General features: G+C 40.7%; 1 protein-coding gene across 2 annotated transcripts in view; it reads left to right on the top strand.

Annotated features, from left to right (window-relative positions):
• The window catches only part of COPG2 (coatomer protein complex subunit gamma 2), a 114,032-nt gene that overhangs the window by 98,723 nt on the left and 768 nt on the right, over positions 1–14,541 (top strand). For both annotated transcript variants that reach the window (XM_029233277.1, XM_029233276.1), the window contains exons 21-23: positions 12,839–12,936; positions 13,692–13,830; positions 14,126–14,224. In XM_029233277.1, coding sequence (XP_029089110.1) covers positions 12,839–12,936; positions 13,692–13,830; positions 14,126–14,224 — 336 coding nt within the window. The remainder of the gene's footprint in view (positions 1–12,838; positions 12,937–13,691; positions 13,831–14,125; positions 14,225–14,541) is intronic.

The raw sequence follows: 14,541 nt of genomic DNA, 5'->3' as shown, positions 1-14,541 counted from the left end.
GACCCTTGTTCCTCAAGGATCCTAGCCCTGCCCCCACTCTGACACTGATCCAGCCATCCCTTCTTGGGACCGACACAATCCCTTCCATCTGACACGCCCCGAACTCCAGCCTACGTGACATAGTTATACTTTTCATTTTCTTAGGTCTGTCTTCCCTATTAGTCAAGAATCATTGTTGAATGTGACTTTAATTCTTTTTACTTAAACTTCCTAAACCATTCCACATTCATTCCATTGTTTAATTTCACTTGTTTTCAAAGTGCTTAGTGTTCACTGTGTTAGAACAGAACCCTGGAAATCTACTCATTGCAGCCCTCATTCTTTTCTATATTTAATATTTTGCAGGACATGCTCTAACCTTTTCCTCTCATCCTTCATTCCTCTACTCCACTCTCATTCCCATTTAACATTTTCTCCACTTTCATAAATACTTTGTATGTTTTAAGTTTATATACTATAACAAGTTTGGTAGGATTCTCTGTTCTACCACCTTATTTTACCCACTCTTTGCTATTATCCCCATCATGTGTTGGTTTTACTAGACTCTAGTTTTGTCATTGTCTTTCTGTAATCTACGCAGTTTTCCTCTCCTTTGTTCTTCCTCTATTTCCATTACTACTGAATAAGGTCATTTTCATCTCATTTTTGTTTCTTCTCATGGAATCCTTTAGTCGTATGTGTAACTCTAGTTTTGCGTATCTGTTTTGTTCCTCTTTCTCTCCTCCGCCATATTTTAACCCCCTAGTTAACCCGTCCCTGTTCCGTGATTCATCCAGTACCATCTTACGAAGTTATAAATCCTTTCTAGATGTGCAGTTTTCAGTTCCATTCCATGACACCCTTTGCCCCCGTCAGCTGAATTCTTCTTTATCCATATTGTCTTAACTTCGTTCTCCACTTGGCCTTTTTCTAATACTCCACTCTACTGCATGTAGTCGCCCTCTGACTTGTTTCCATCTGCCTTCACTTTCTTCGGTACTTTTCGCCTGTCTTTAATCCTGTGTCCATTTCTGCCCTCAATAAAGATCTCCTTATTGTGAAACTGTTTTACCCTATATTTTATCTAGTTACTCTGAAATGTTTTCTTATCCATACAGTGCTCTTTTTACTTGGTTTCTATCACCTATATTCTTCCTTGTTCCATTAGATACAATTATAGTGCCAAACCTTGTTTTTCAGTATGTCATTCCTCACATGATCTTTCCCATCTAAAGTTAAATTTTGCTTTTCCACCCATTTTCTTCTTCTTTTTTCCCTATTCTACCTTTTATTAAACATCCATATACTGAGTATGTACCATTCTCATACGCTCACTAATACCTCACTCTTTGGTTCCTCTTTTTGTTCTACATTCATTGCTCAATCCATTTCCATATTTCTTCTTTTTACATATTTTGCTGAATTGCTTTGGTTTTCCATTTATTCCTTGGTAGGATCACTGCAATTTGTGTTGTTTTAGGTCCACTTCACTGATTTTATCTCTGACCTTTCTGCCGACTACACTTCTTTATACAAACGTACTTTCCCACATACGGTCCCTCTTATGTCTCATTTTCAGTTATCACTTTATCTCCCCCTTTTCTTCCTTTAAGAAATGCCTCACCACACAGTTCTCTTCCTGGCTCAACTGCTTTATAAGTACAATAAGCAATTTTCATTATCCTTTCTTTAAAATATGCTGAATCGCAGTTTTTCTTAGTAAATGGTTATATTGCAATATCTTAAATTTGAAAAGGCCCATAACCATTTTCCTTTTAAAAAAATCCAACGTATCTTCTCAACCATCACAAAAATGCTATTATAAAAACTTTTAAGTATTTCTTATAATATAAACCATTTTAAAGAACAACTACATAATTATTTAACATAAAATTCATTCACTAGTGTACATGTCTGTAGTACAAAATGATCCCATACTATGATATAAGACTGTAATTGCATTCTCCTTTTACAATGCATGGAATAATGAAAGGTTCTCAAGAGAAATAACAAATGCATATACATTTTCAAAATGCATTGTATAAATAAGAAACTCTTGGGAAACATTTACTTACCAATTGGCGAATTGCTGGAGTTGTTCCACACATATTATAGGGAAGATGATAGGAATAATGCACAACACATTTAAAAACCTTGAGCATAGGAAGTAAACCTATAGATAAAAGAACTATGTCTGCAGCAAACATATACTATCCCAAATAGACTGTACAAACTCAAAGTTTTTGCTAGCACAAGAATGCTAACTCACTGTACCAAGTTTCCCAAGCACGTGGTGATATGTAGGTAAAAACTTTTCATGTTAACAAGTATTTTGGTAATGTGAGTAGATAGCTGGTGATACCTGCATTCCTCATTCTGGTCTCAGTAATATTTGCCATTTTGCACCTTGCATATTACAAACCCAGCCTAATTCATACATCCCTTCTCTAACCAGCATCTTCTCTCCTTTCCTCTTTCCTCTTTTTTTTTTATACGAGTCTTTGCAGTTACTTCTTTCACTTTCAGCCGGTCCTAACGTGACTCCTTAACTTCTCAGCAAACTAACATCACACTTACAGGCAGGTCTTCCATGACTCCTTTTGACTATTTGCCTTACCAGATCTTAAACATTCCCTTATCTTTCACCCACAGATTCTATAATATATCAATAAATGCAGTATTATTCCCTTGAGATTGCCTTATCATGATCCGCAACCACTCCTCAACCAAAAGCATTCATTTGCTCTACATACTGAAAAGTATCCAGTCCACACCTTCTAAAAGGTCAATCAATGGTGATATCTTTAAGGTTTCCACCAAGGCCTTCTTGTCAAGGTTTATGTTAATCCATCTCTTTCTAACCTTTCTTAACAAGCAATCACTTCAGCCATAAATTTCCCACGAAGACTTCAAGAGCCAGCCTACCCAAGTCCTGTTCTTTTTCAGGGCCCGGATCCTCTTTCATTCTATATATGCAGTTCGGGGACCTGGCGGTTCTGTTTCTTTCATTCACACCTGATCTGTCTTGTTGCCATTCCAGCTACTCAGAACTACTCTCTAATTCACACAATGCCCCTTTACTTACTTGCCATCCTCTCCTATTTTCTTTTTATTCTGTCATGACCTTTGGCCTTAGTATGGAGCAAAAGCCATTTCTTCCATCTGTATGACTATTCAAATAATGTCTTTCCATCTACAAGGAACTTGAACATTGCTCTTCTATCCGTTTTCTCCTTTTCCCCTTTCTCCTTTTGCTGCAAACTCCCTACATTTCCTCCAACATTCCTCCTTCTTTCAGCTATATCATTCCAGTGAATCTAATCATCTTTTCTGGATATGTACACTTTTAATGTTCAGCACTCACAATTCAACCTTCATCCATCTTCCTTATTTCCTGCATTCTGTACTGAAATCTGTTTCCACCCTCCATTGAGTCTGGATTTTCCCAGGATTTCTGCTCTGGCCCATTTTAAGTCCAATCACATTTAATTGCTCTCTAACCTCTCATTCTATTGACTACACTGATTGCTTCAAATCTTTTCCAACAAAGCTTTCTGGGCAGCAACACATCATACTCCAGTTCTTATTTGGCGGCATTCTCACCTCTTTCCTTGGCTGGTTGATATCTGGCTTACCGTACAATCCTTCACTGAACTTTTAATTCTGATCTCTCTGTGCTCCTCATCCTGGACCTGTTAAATGCCCTTCCTTGTTTAACATTTTGCTAAACTGCATGTTCTGCACCACAGCCTATATCCTAGACTCCCTCTCCTTACTTAGATTTCAGCCTCAATTTTTTTCTCTCTCTCTTTTTAAAAATACATCTCAGCAGTTTCTCTCACAGCCAGTCCTAATATGATACTTTAATTTCTGAGCACTTTAACATCATACCTCAACAAGCTCTTCCTGAGTTCCTTTGATTATTTGCTCTGTCATATACATGAACATCTATAATATTTTTGGCTTCCATCTGTCATCATAGTGAGGGACACATTAGTCTTCTCTTGAGGCGCACTTCCACTCACTTCTTACCAAGTACACTTCATCCTCTCACCAGATAAACGACCCACCTGCACTCTCTAGTTGGTCAAACCAGCATCTTTCAGGTTGCTATCGATGACTTTTCATCAAGGTTCATTCTAACTTCCCCCTCTAGCCATTCTTATCAACCAAGCCCTTTAATTAAAATGTTCTGTTCCCCCAAAATTCATATACCTACTACCCCACTTCTTTATATCTTAACTTTATGCTATATTTGATTGAGATTTTTTTAAAGAAATGGAACAGTACACATATAATTGAGACTTCCTTTGTACCACTTTAGAATCATTTACCTCTTTCCCTTCCTTCTAAGAGAAAATCACTACTTAAATATTTATCCTCATATATATTTTATACTTTTCATAAATATTCATATATCCATAAATAATATGTAATACTGTCTTTGAGGGATATATATATATATATGTTCATTCTTAAAAAAATTTTTTTTCCCACCAAGACTTTGAGTGCTAGTCTACTTTCTAACATTTCTAAACATTCATTTACATGCAGGCCTTTACTTCTCTCTAGTTATATACCACTCATTGTCATCTTTAACTAACACCAAACATTTTTAACCAGTTAGACCCCTTCTGAGATCTGACAGATTTCTCCATTCCAAGTCTCTTCAATTCACATCTTATTTGCCTTTTTGCTACTCTGACTACTGAGAACCCTACTCTAATGCATGCAATGCTCCCATTATTTAGATTAAAACCCCCTCTTCTTTCTTATTCTGTTGTGCTCTACCATATCTTAACTATCCATTTCAGCTACTATCCTGTGTCATAGCAAAGGGTACAGTAGTTTTCTAGTGAGGTTTACCTCCCTAGCGATTCCCAACTACTCCTCAAGAAATACAGATAGTCTTCTCTATAGGCAAACCACTGGCCCATGCTCCCTAGCTGGTCATGTGGCCTCTCCCGTTGCGGAGCACAGGCTCCGGACGCACAGGCTCAGCGGCCATGGCTCACGGGCCCAGCCGCTCCGCGGCATGTGGGATCTTCCCAGACCGGGGCACGAACCCGCAGGCGGACTCTCAACCACTGCAGCACCAGGGAAGCCCCTAACCAAGCTTTTAATTAAAAAATTTTACCCACAGCATTAAGAGCTAGTCTACTCTATAATTCCCATTTTTATCCAGGTCCTTGAAACTCTGTTAGATACACCACTCATTACCGTTGGGCCTTCCCATCCAATTTGAACATTTAAGGAAATCTCCATTCTGAGTCTCTTTATTACACACCTGATCTGTATTGCTGCTATTCCATTACTCTTAAGTCTTCTATAGTTCATACAATAGTCCTTTATTCAATTAACAAACTTTCTTTTCCTTTTCATTCCATCACAATCTTGGTCTAAATATCGTACCATAACTACCACCAGTCAATAGATACCATTCTTAAATCATCCCTTCACATCTGTGGGAAGCTTCACTTTGCTCTTCCATTGCTTTCCCCTGATCCTTATTTTGCCCTAGAGAAACATGCTGCCTTGTCTTCTGTGTCCCTCCTTTCAGCTTCCACGTACATTCACATCATTCTTACAGATTCAGCTGTCCCTTTGGGCTAGATACTCCCCTCATGTTGGACACTCACTGCTCAAGCCCTGCTGTCTTCCCTTTGTGTCCTACACTCTTTACTGCATTTGTTTGTATTCTCGGTTTAGCATAAACTTCATAGGATTCCTGCCACTGGCCTGCCTTTTATGTGCATCCCACTTGGCCTGTTTCTGACCTTTCACTCTATTGACCACACCCATTGCTTCTAGTATTTTTCCAAAAAAGCATCCTGGACAGCAAAACTTTATACTCCAATTCTTACTTTGCTACATTTTAACCTCACTTTCTCTCATTCATACACAACTCTGACAAAATTCCAATTCCCGTTTCCTAATGTTCCCATTTAGACCTCTTCAGTGTCCTCCCATATTGATTTTTCTACACTGCATGTTCTGCACGCTAGCCCAATTCACACACACTTTCTGCTTATTTAGTTTCCAATCTCCATCTTTTGCTCTTTCCTTCTTTGCTATTTTTTCATACAAGTCTCCTCAGGTGCTTCTCTCACTTACTGCAAATTCTAATATATTTCCTTAACTTCTGAGTATATCTTTAATGTCCCTCTTATGGGACATTCTTTCCAATTTCCCTTTGGAGGACTCCCCCATATATCTTAACCTTTCATAGTGATGAATGCATATTCTTTTTGAGGTTTCCTCCTCTCCTGATCCCCACTCTGTGCCTCACTCAAAACCAATTTTCTACTCTTTTTTTTTTTTTTTTGCGGTACGCGGGCCTCTCACTGTTGTGGCCTCTTCCGTTGCGGAGCACAGGCTCTGGACGCGCAGGCCCAGCAGCCATGGCTCACGGGCCCAGCCACTCCGCGGCACGTGGGATCCTCCCGGACCGGGGCACGAACCCATGTCCCCTGCATCGGCAGGTGGACTCCCAACCACTGCGCCACTAGGGAAGCCCCAATTTTCTACTCTTTAGATAAGCCTTTCCCTTAGATAGCTTCTAACCTGTCTTCTTCCTTTCCATCGTATTCTTTGGCCCAGCTATGGTGCCTATGCCTCCAGGTGGTATCAGTGACAATTTCTATGTCAATATTAAGTGATACCTTCTCATCTGGCTGGCAGCAATTTTAACTTTGCTGTTTTACTCCTTTTTCTTTATTTTGCCTTATTAAAAACTGTACCTTGTATTCAGCATCCCTCTTTCATTCAGAGACTGTGTATGTACGATCATTCCCATAGATTCAGTAATCTCTTCTAGATAAACGGACACCTCATATTCAGCAGTCACTGTTCAGGCTCTAGACTGGATTATATAGTTCCAGCCCATGCAGCCTCTCTCTTCCACAAAGCTTCCTGAACGGTTCCCCCTCAATTCTTATTTAGCCACATTCCCTCCTTCCTCTCTCTTTTTGAGTGGCTGCAATCTAGATAAACATAAAATCACTCTGTTAAAGTTCCTACTCTCCCATGTGCCAGGCTTTCTCACTCTAGCACTCCTTAATGCCCTTACCCATTGGCCATGTTACTCTCCTGCAAGTTCCTCACCCGAGTCTAATTCACATGGCCCTTTTCCCTTTTTTAGTCGCCATTCTCTCCTTGTCTACTATCCTTTCTTGCAAGTCTCCTCAGTTGCTTCTCTAATTTTCAGCTAATTAGATTTAGCTGCTAGCAAAGATTTTTTTAATCGGGATTACTCTTAATCTGCCTTTGTCTAAAGCAGTGGCTCTCAAACTGCAGTTTGTTAAAATACAAACTGCTGAGCCCCACCCCAAATTTCTGATTCAGTACGTCTAGTAGGGCGAAGAATGACATATTCCTAGACAGAGCTGATAGAACACATCTTAAGAAGCACTGCTCTAAACTTTCCCCCAACCAAGCCCTTTAATTAAAAATTTCCCACGAAGGCATCAAGAGCAAGTCTACTCCTATCACTCCTTTTCAGGCCTCTATTTCTCTCCCATTATATAGACTAGTCACTGCAGTCTGGCTTATACCCAACATACCACTCAGGCCCATTCTCACACTATAGGCTTCCCCATTCTGGGAGTCGTTACGGTCCTGTGGTTTTTCTTATTACCACCCACCTACTCAGAATCGTTCTCTAGTCTATACAGTGCTCCTCTTAGCTTGTAAACCCCCACCCCTCCTTCTGTGTCTTTTGGCCCAAGTATGGGATCCTCTCCCTCCAGTCAATACCTGTCATTCTTCAAATGGCATTCTTTTAATCTGGGGGCACCTGTAATGTTGTTCTCCCATTCCTTTTCCCTTGCTACCTGTCTTGCCCTAAAGAAATATGCTGCCTTATCTTCAGCTTCTCTTCTTTTTTTAGCTACCATCTCTGTTTCATTCAAGTGGATTCAGTCTCCTCCCAAACAGCACTCCCTAGCCAGGTTCTCTCCCCAGGAGCTGTCTCTCCACTTTCAGAAAATCTTGACACGACAGAGTAAATTCTAAGGATAACTTTAATGTGGCACTTGCAAGATATTCATTTGTATCTCCCTTTGGTGGTCTGCCCTCCCACGTCTTAATTATACATATAGCATAATTTCATCTACCATCTGTACATGAAAATAACAAATGAAGTTTTACTTTTGAGTTGGGCATGATCGCTAGCCACTCAGCTCTCAGTATTAGTCATCCATGCTATAGACCAGGGCTCAGAGATTTATCCTGGTGTCTTTAAGGTTGCTGGCCTGTCTCTATATCAGAGTTCATCTTAGTCCATCTCCTTCCAATCCTCCTAGCTAAAACTTCCCACCAAAACTTCCCATTACTTTTCGGGCCCTGTCTTCCCATCGTATATACTGCTTTTCAAAGTCTGGCGTTAAGACCCATCATTTAACCAGATAGACCCATTATAAGATCTTACAAGAGTTCTCATTCTGGAAAACTGTGTGTTCCTCATCTTATCTGCCCATGCCACTCCACCTGTTCTCAACTACTCTTCATATAGTTCTTCCCTTATGTAGTTTCCAGTCTCTCTCTTCTTTCTTATTTAATCATGATCTTTGGTACAAATATGGTACCATATCCCTCCTGTCAGTACCTGCCAATCTTCAAATGACCCCATCTCTTCTGCAGCTCTTCCACTCTTTTCCTTGATTGACCCTAGAGAAACACCTATATTACCTACAGTCACTTGTTTTTTCAGCTACCATATTTATATCATTTCTCACGGATTGAGAAGTCTCTTCTTTCATCTTGTTTTCTGTACACTGTTCTGAATACATTTGCATTCTCAGTTCAGTACAGACCTTCATAGGATTCTTGCCACTGGCCACGGCTTGGATCCATCCCATTTAGACTCTTTAATATGTCACTCCATTGGTCATACTTGTTGCTTCAAATATCATTTGAGAAAAGATTCCCAGATTCCGTTAGTGAGGCACTCCCTCATTAACACCAGCTCTTATTAGCCACTTCCGCTCCACGTCCTCTCTCCTCTTTGGCTGTAATCTAGCTTAGCTCCCGTCTCTCTACTTAATACGCAGCTCTGCCCTTTTCCAGTGTTCCTCCTTTTGGCCCTGTTTAATGCCCTTCCCTACTCACACCTTATATTCGGCACCCCAACTTAAACCCTCCATCTTCTGTTTTTATGCTTCTAGCCTCCGTCTTCTCCCCTCTCTCCATGATATTTGCATACAAATCTCCCTAGGAAATGTCTGTCACTATTAGCCATGGTAGGGTAACTTCTAAGAGCAACCAATTTTAATGGCGCACTGCAATAATCTACGATATCTTAGCTATCCATCACCCTTTCATTTACCATCTTGTCTACAGAAGGAATGGAGGCAAAGTACTTCTCTTGAGGTATATTTCCCTCAGAATCTTCACCCATTCTCCAACAATAATCTATCTTCTGGCCAAACTACCTATTCACGCCCTCTATTAAGTCAAACCTACTCTCTCTAAAGTTGGCAGCAATGGGTTTTTATCCGCATTCATTGTAAGCAGCTTCCTTATAAACTTTCCTGTCACCCAAGTCCTTTAACAGTTTCCCTCCAAATCGGTGCTTCAGGAGCTAATCTACTCCTGCCTCCTACTCAGGTCCTTGCTCCTCGCACTTTCTGTGCACTTCTCGTTGCTATACGGTCTTTACATCCAAAATGTGTCCAGTTAGACCATTTTGAGCTCTGACAGGATTCCCCATTTGAGGTCTTTATTACACACCTGCTCGGCCTTCTATGCTCTCCACTATACAATATTTCAATTTCTCTGCCTCCAGTCTCTCTTTTCTTTCTTTATTCCAGCATGACTTTTGGCCCAGGAATGCTGACTTATCCTTCCAGTTGATGTCTGTCATTCCTTAGCGTCTCCTTTCTGTCTGAGGGCAACTTTAATCTTGCTTTTCTGTACCTTTCTTCCTTTTTCCCCACATTTGTCCTAGAGAAAAACCTTATCTTCAGCACCCCTTCTGCCACATGTGTAGCATTTTCCTGGTAGGCACGTTCTCCTCATTTTTGGCACTCACTGCTCAACTTGCTTTCTTTCATCTGCCTTGATTCCCTGCACACTCTACGCATCCCTTCCTTCTCAGTTTGGTCCAGACCTGTGGGGATTGCTGCAGGTAGCCTGTGTTTCAGGCCCATCCCTCCTACCCTCTTATCTTTCACCCCACTGACCACATCATTTTCTGTAACTATTATTCCAGCAAAGCTTTCTGGAATCTCCTCATAACCCCACTTATTTAGTCATAGTCTTCCCTCTAGTGGTTGAGGCCTGACAGCTCCCACCAAATCTCCCACTCTGCCATTTGCCACACTGCATGTTCTGCGCCCTGGCCTAATTCACACGGCTCGCTCCTTTCTTAGCTTCCAGCATCCATCTTTTCTCTAATTCTGTGTTTTGGTGTTTCTTTTTCCTACAAGTTTCCTCAGTAGTTATCTCCCATTTTCAGTCAGTTCTCAGACAAGCCTGATTTCTGGGGACAGTCTTAATGTAGACCTCCAGGGCATTCCTCTCTTATTCCCTTGGTTATCTGCCGCGCTTCATTCATGAAGCTCTCATCTTTGTTACGGCAGTGGACTCAGTATTGTTCTCTTGCCATGGGAAGGCTCTCTCCCACCCCCTTCTCCTCACCCGGTGTTAGTCATCCTCTCTCACAACACTGAGCGACTGCTACCAGTGGCTTTTAATGGAGTTCACCTTAGATTCCGTGTAACCTCTTACTGTATTAACCAAACCATTTATTCGAAAATTTGCCACAAAAGTTTCAGAAACATTATCTCTATTAATATCATTCCTATTTGCTTCCTTAATCCATTTTTCCTTATCACTTACTTATATATAAAGTGTCTTCTGTCTTTACTTATACATAAAATTCAACCAGTTAGCCCAGTCTGTGATCTACCATTATTCCTGACTGTCTCTCCTTATTCCTCTTCCTCATTTGCCAGTTACCTCCATGAACCAACCTGGGGTTCATATAATCTTCTATTACTCAACATGTATCCTGCCTCTCCATTTTTATTTGATCATGACCTTTGTTCATACCGTAATCCCATTCTCTCCTTTAATTTTTTCTTTTTTAAATACCTCAACTGACGCATTCTAGGTTTGTGTTAATTTCCACTTCTTTCTTTCTTCTTCTTCCCCCTTCCTCCTGCAGAAAATCCTACCTTAATTTAAACAAGATCCTTCTTTCACCAACCCCCTATTGCACTGAAATACATTCTGTAGTTTCGATCGGCACACTCTTTCCTATATGGGGCAGTCCATTCCCGTCATCTGTTTCCGGTATGCTAGAGTGAATTCATTTGCTCTCTGAATTCAGGCCTATTCATAGGATTCCTACCAGTGGCTTTAATTACCTCTAACATTTCAATCTCTTGACTGCCTCAGCTACTAGAGCCTGCTGGAAAATATCTAGTCTCCTTCCTTTGAAATATAAGGTATTTCAGATTTGTTCCTGAACACATTCTCTTCTCAGCCCCTATGCATCGCCCTCTCTCTTACTGCTTCCAATTACACCGCTGCCTTTCTAGCCTCGCTCCTTTAGCTCGTGCACCTTCCTCTGCTTGCCAAAGCTCTTTTGCATCTTTTGAGATCCAATTAAACTGTACATCCTTTCAAATTTTTTATGATTTTCCAAGGCTGTTAATCCTGCACTCCCACATAGCACTCTATTAAAACTTACATTAAAGAACCTATGGTACTAAATTGTAATGTCACAGGTATATATAGGTAGATCTCTCACACACACTGTTATTCAACTCCTAGACAGTCAGCTGTGGGGAAAAGGTCATGTCTTAGTCGTCTTTTTATCTAAGGATCTGGCATATTCATTTATACCTTTACATTATAAATGTATTGACATTTTCTACATTTTTGGATGGAGGGAGTTTAAAGTTAAGACTGAACAAATGAAAGTCTCACTACCCGACCTGTCATATATGGTCTTTACATCTGAGTCTATTCTTTCCCGTCCTTGCCTATTCCCCAAGTAACTTTCTAACTCTACAGTTTCATATATATATATATATATATATATATACACACACATATGAAATTTTTTAAACCTACAAGCCTTTTCCAGACCATGGACTAGACCCTTAATGTGCCTTTTCTTCATCCATGGTTAATAAATCCTCTCCTTCAGACAGTTCAGAAAATCCTATCTTCTTCATGAAGACTTCATTTTCCTTCATTTCTTCCACTGATTATCTCAAAACATATAATTACCCACTTGCTTTCCCATTGTACAACACTGACTTCACCAATATTAGAACTTCATTACTGACCTACTCACTAAAGGTTGAAAGTTGACATAAAGCAAGTTCATTCTGGTGATCTCTGAACCCACTTTTGGTCCACAGTCTACAGATATAATATCTGTAAAGGTATCGAGACTGTGATATACTTAGTATTAATTTAATGATCTGTGTGTTTTACCATCCATATTTTATGCTTTGTTTGTCAGCTCCTAAAGTAGTGGTTCTTAACGTGTTGACAGGCATGACAAAAAGCCCCTTAAAAAGTGTCTCCCCTGCTGCTTTCCTGATCTGTAGTCAGATGCTCTACCACTGAGCTATACCCCCTGCTTTCCTTATATGAACATAAAAACAGAGTTTGGTCCATGTTGTCTTTTCCGTACTGTTCTGGCTCGCAGCAGGGAACAGATTGTTAAGTCCAGCGCACCGGCTTCTTTCGAGAACTATGACCCTAGAAAACAGCCTACATACGTGTCACTTGCTAATTCAGAACACAGAGCCAAGGGCAGATGGTGCTTCCTAAGTTACTGATGGAAACCGTGCGCTTGCGCTGCCCATTGATGCAGGCTCGCCTGCTCTGTCTCCTCCAGCTGCAGGTACCTTCAGCTGCACCATGAAATTCACTGTCCGGGACTGCGACCCTGACACGGGGGTTCCAGCTGAGGAGGGGTATGACGATGAGTACGTGGTGAGTCTCCCCTGCAGAGAGACTCACTTTGACCCCTTGCACCACTGAGTGACTTCTGTCTGGAGAGAACATTTTCATCTGACATGAACTTACGGGATTGTATTCTTCTCAAACACATTACAGCTGAGGAGGACCTGGGCTAATCCTCCTGTCGTGGGAGTGCATCATGCCAAAGAGAATTGGGATTTACCACTTCAGTACTGATTAAAGCAAAACTCACCCTTTTTAATGTTTTTATAATAGGGATAACTAAGAGATGAAAATAATTATATGATTTTCATTGAGATCAGTTTTATTTAACGTATTGGGGGTAGGGGTTTTTTGTTGTTGTTCAGCAGCTTTTAGTTTGCTTATAATGTAGCCACATCATGGACTGAAAAGCCTTCACAGACTGCAGGGAAAAGTTTTAGAAATATCTACCTGTTCGTGAATGCGAAGTTCAGAAGGCCCTGTACGGCTTGAACTCTGCAGTTACGTGTGGCAATGTGACTGCTTTGTACCTACACCAGGGCTACAGACGTTGATCTGAATATGGCTCTTGCCAGATGACCTGTTTTCTTGCTTTCCTTTGCTAGGGCCTACCTTGTTAGACTTATCCAGACTACAGAACTTCAAACTAGCTTGGCAGTAGAGTTTTTCCTAGGCTCCTGCAAAGGCTATAACACAGGATGATAAAACCAAATGAACTAACCTCTTCTACCTTTGTACTGAACTGAGAGGACTCATTTTCTGACGCCTGTTTGTTAACCCACTAGCTAGAAGATCTTGAAGTGACTGTGTCTGACCACATTCAGAAGGTAATGAAGCCTAACTTTGCTGCTGCCTGGGAAGAGGTAGGCGACACCTTTGAGAAAGAGGAGACCTTTGCCCTCAGTTCTACCAAAACTCTTGAAGGTGAGAACAATTTTGCTATCAGTATATTGCCTGATAGCAGTCTAACACCTAATAGGCATATTTGTTATTCCAAAAGGACTCCCTTTTCTTTAAAAACTCCGTAAACTATTTCACTTTAAAAGGCCAGAACGCTGTCTTCATCATCTAACAGAGTCAACCCATTTCCAGTCCAGTAGCCTCCCTCCACACACCACCACCAACCCTGTGCACCCCCAACTCCCAGCACCAACTAGTGCAGAGGCAGATCCCTACGCTGACCTTTTCTCATACGGTTGCATCAATCTTCTCAACACAGAAGCTGTCAACAACATCATCACATTTCTGGGCATGCAGCCATGTGAGAGGTCAGACAAAGTACCTGAGAACAAGAATTCCCATTCCCTCTATCTGGCAGGTAAGAAACTTTCACCAGATTTCTCCTGTATTTTGTTGCAAAATTTGATAGGAAGGGATGTGCATGGGCATCTCATGCCCTGCTACTGTCCCATTATCCCATTATATGAGTTACAACTTGAAGCCCCATCAAAATGAATAATTTGTTTCAGCTGTTTAATTTGCATGCTATTCTTAGATGGTTCTTTTAAGATGTATATTTGGCCCAAGACACTTAAATCTCTTCTACAGATACCAGTGCCCCCCGCTTAAGTACTCCATATCAATATTATTGAATACCTTCTATGTACCTGGTATTATGGGAATATAAAAGATTAT

This window comes from Monodon monoceros, unplaced genomic scaffold (genome assembly GCF_005190385.1).
Source record: "Monodon monoceros isolate NGI ecotype Baffin Bay Population unplaced genomic scaffold, NGI_Narwhal_1 Super_Scaffold_2, whole genome shotgun sequence".
NCBI classification, from domain to species: Eukaryota; Metazoa; Chordata; class Mammalia; order Artiodactyla; family Monodontidae; genus Monodon; species Monodon monoceros.
The sequence above is the reverse complement of the archived record's forward strand: the minus strand, read 5'-3'. Positions and strand labels throughout refer to the sequence as shown.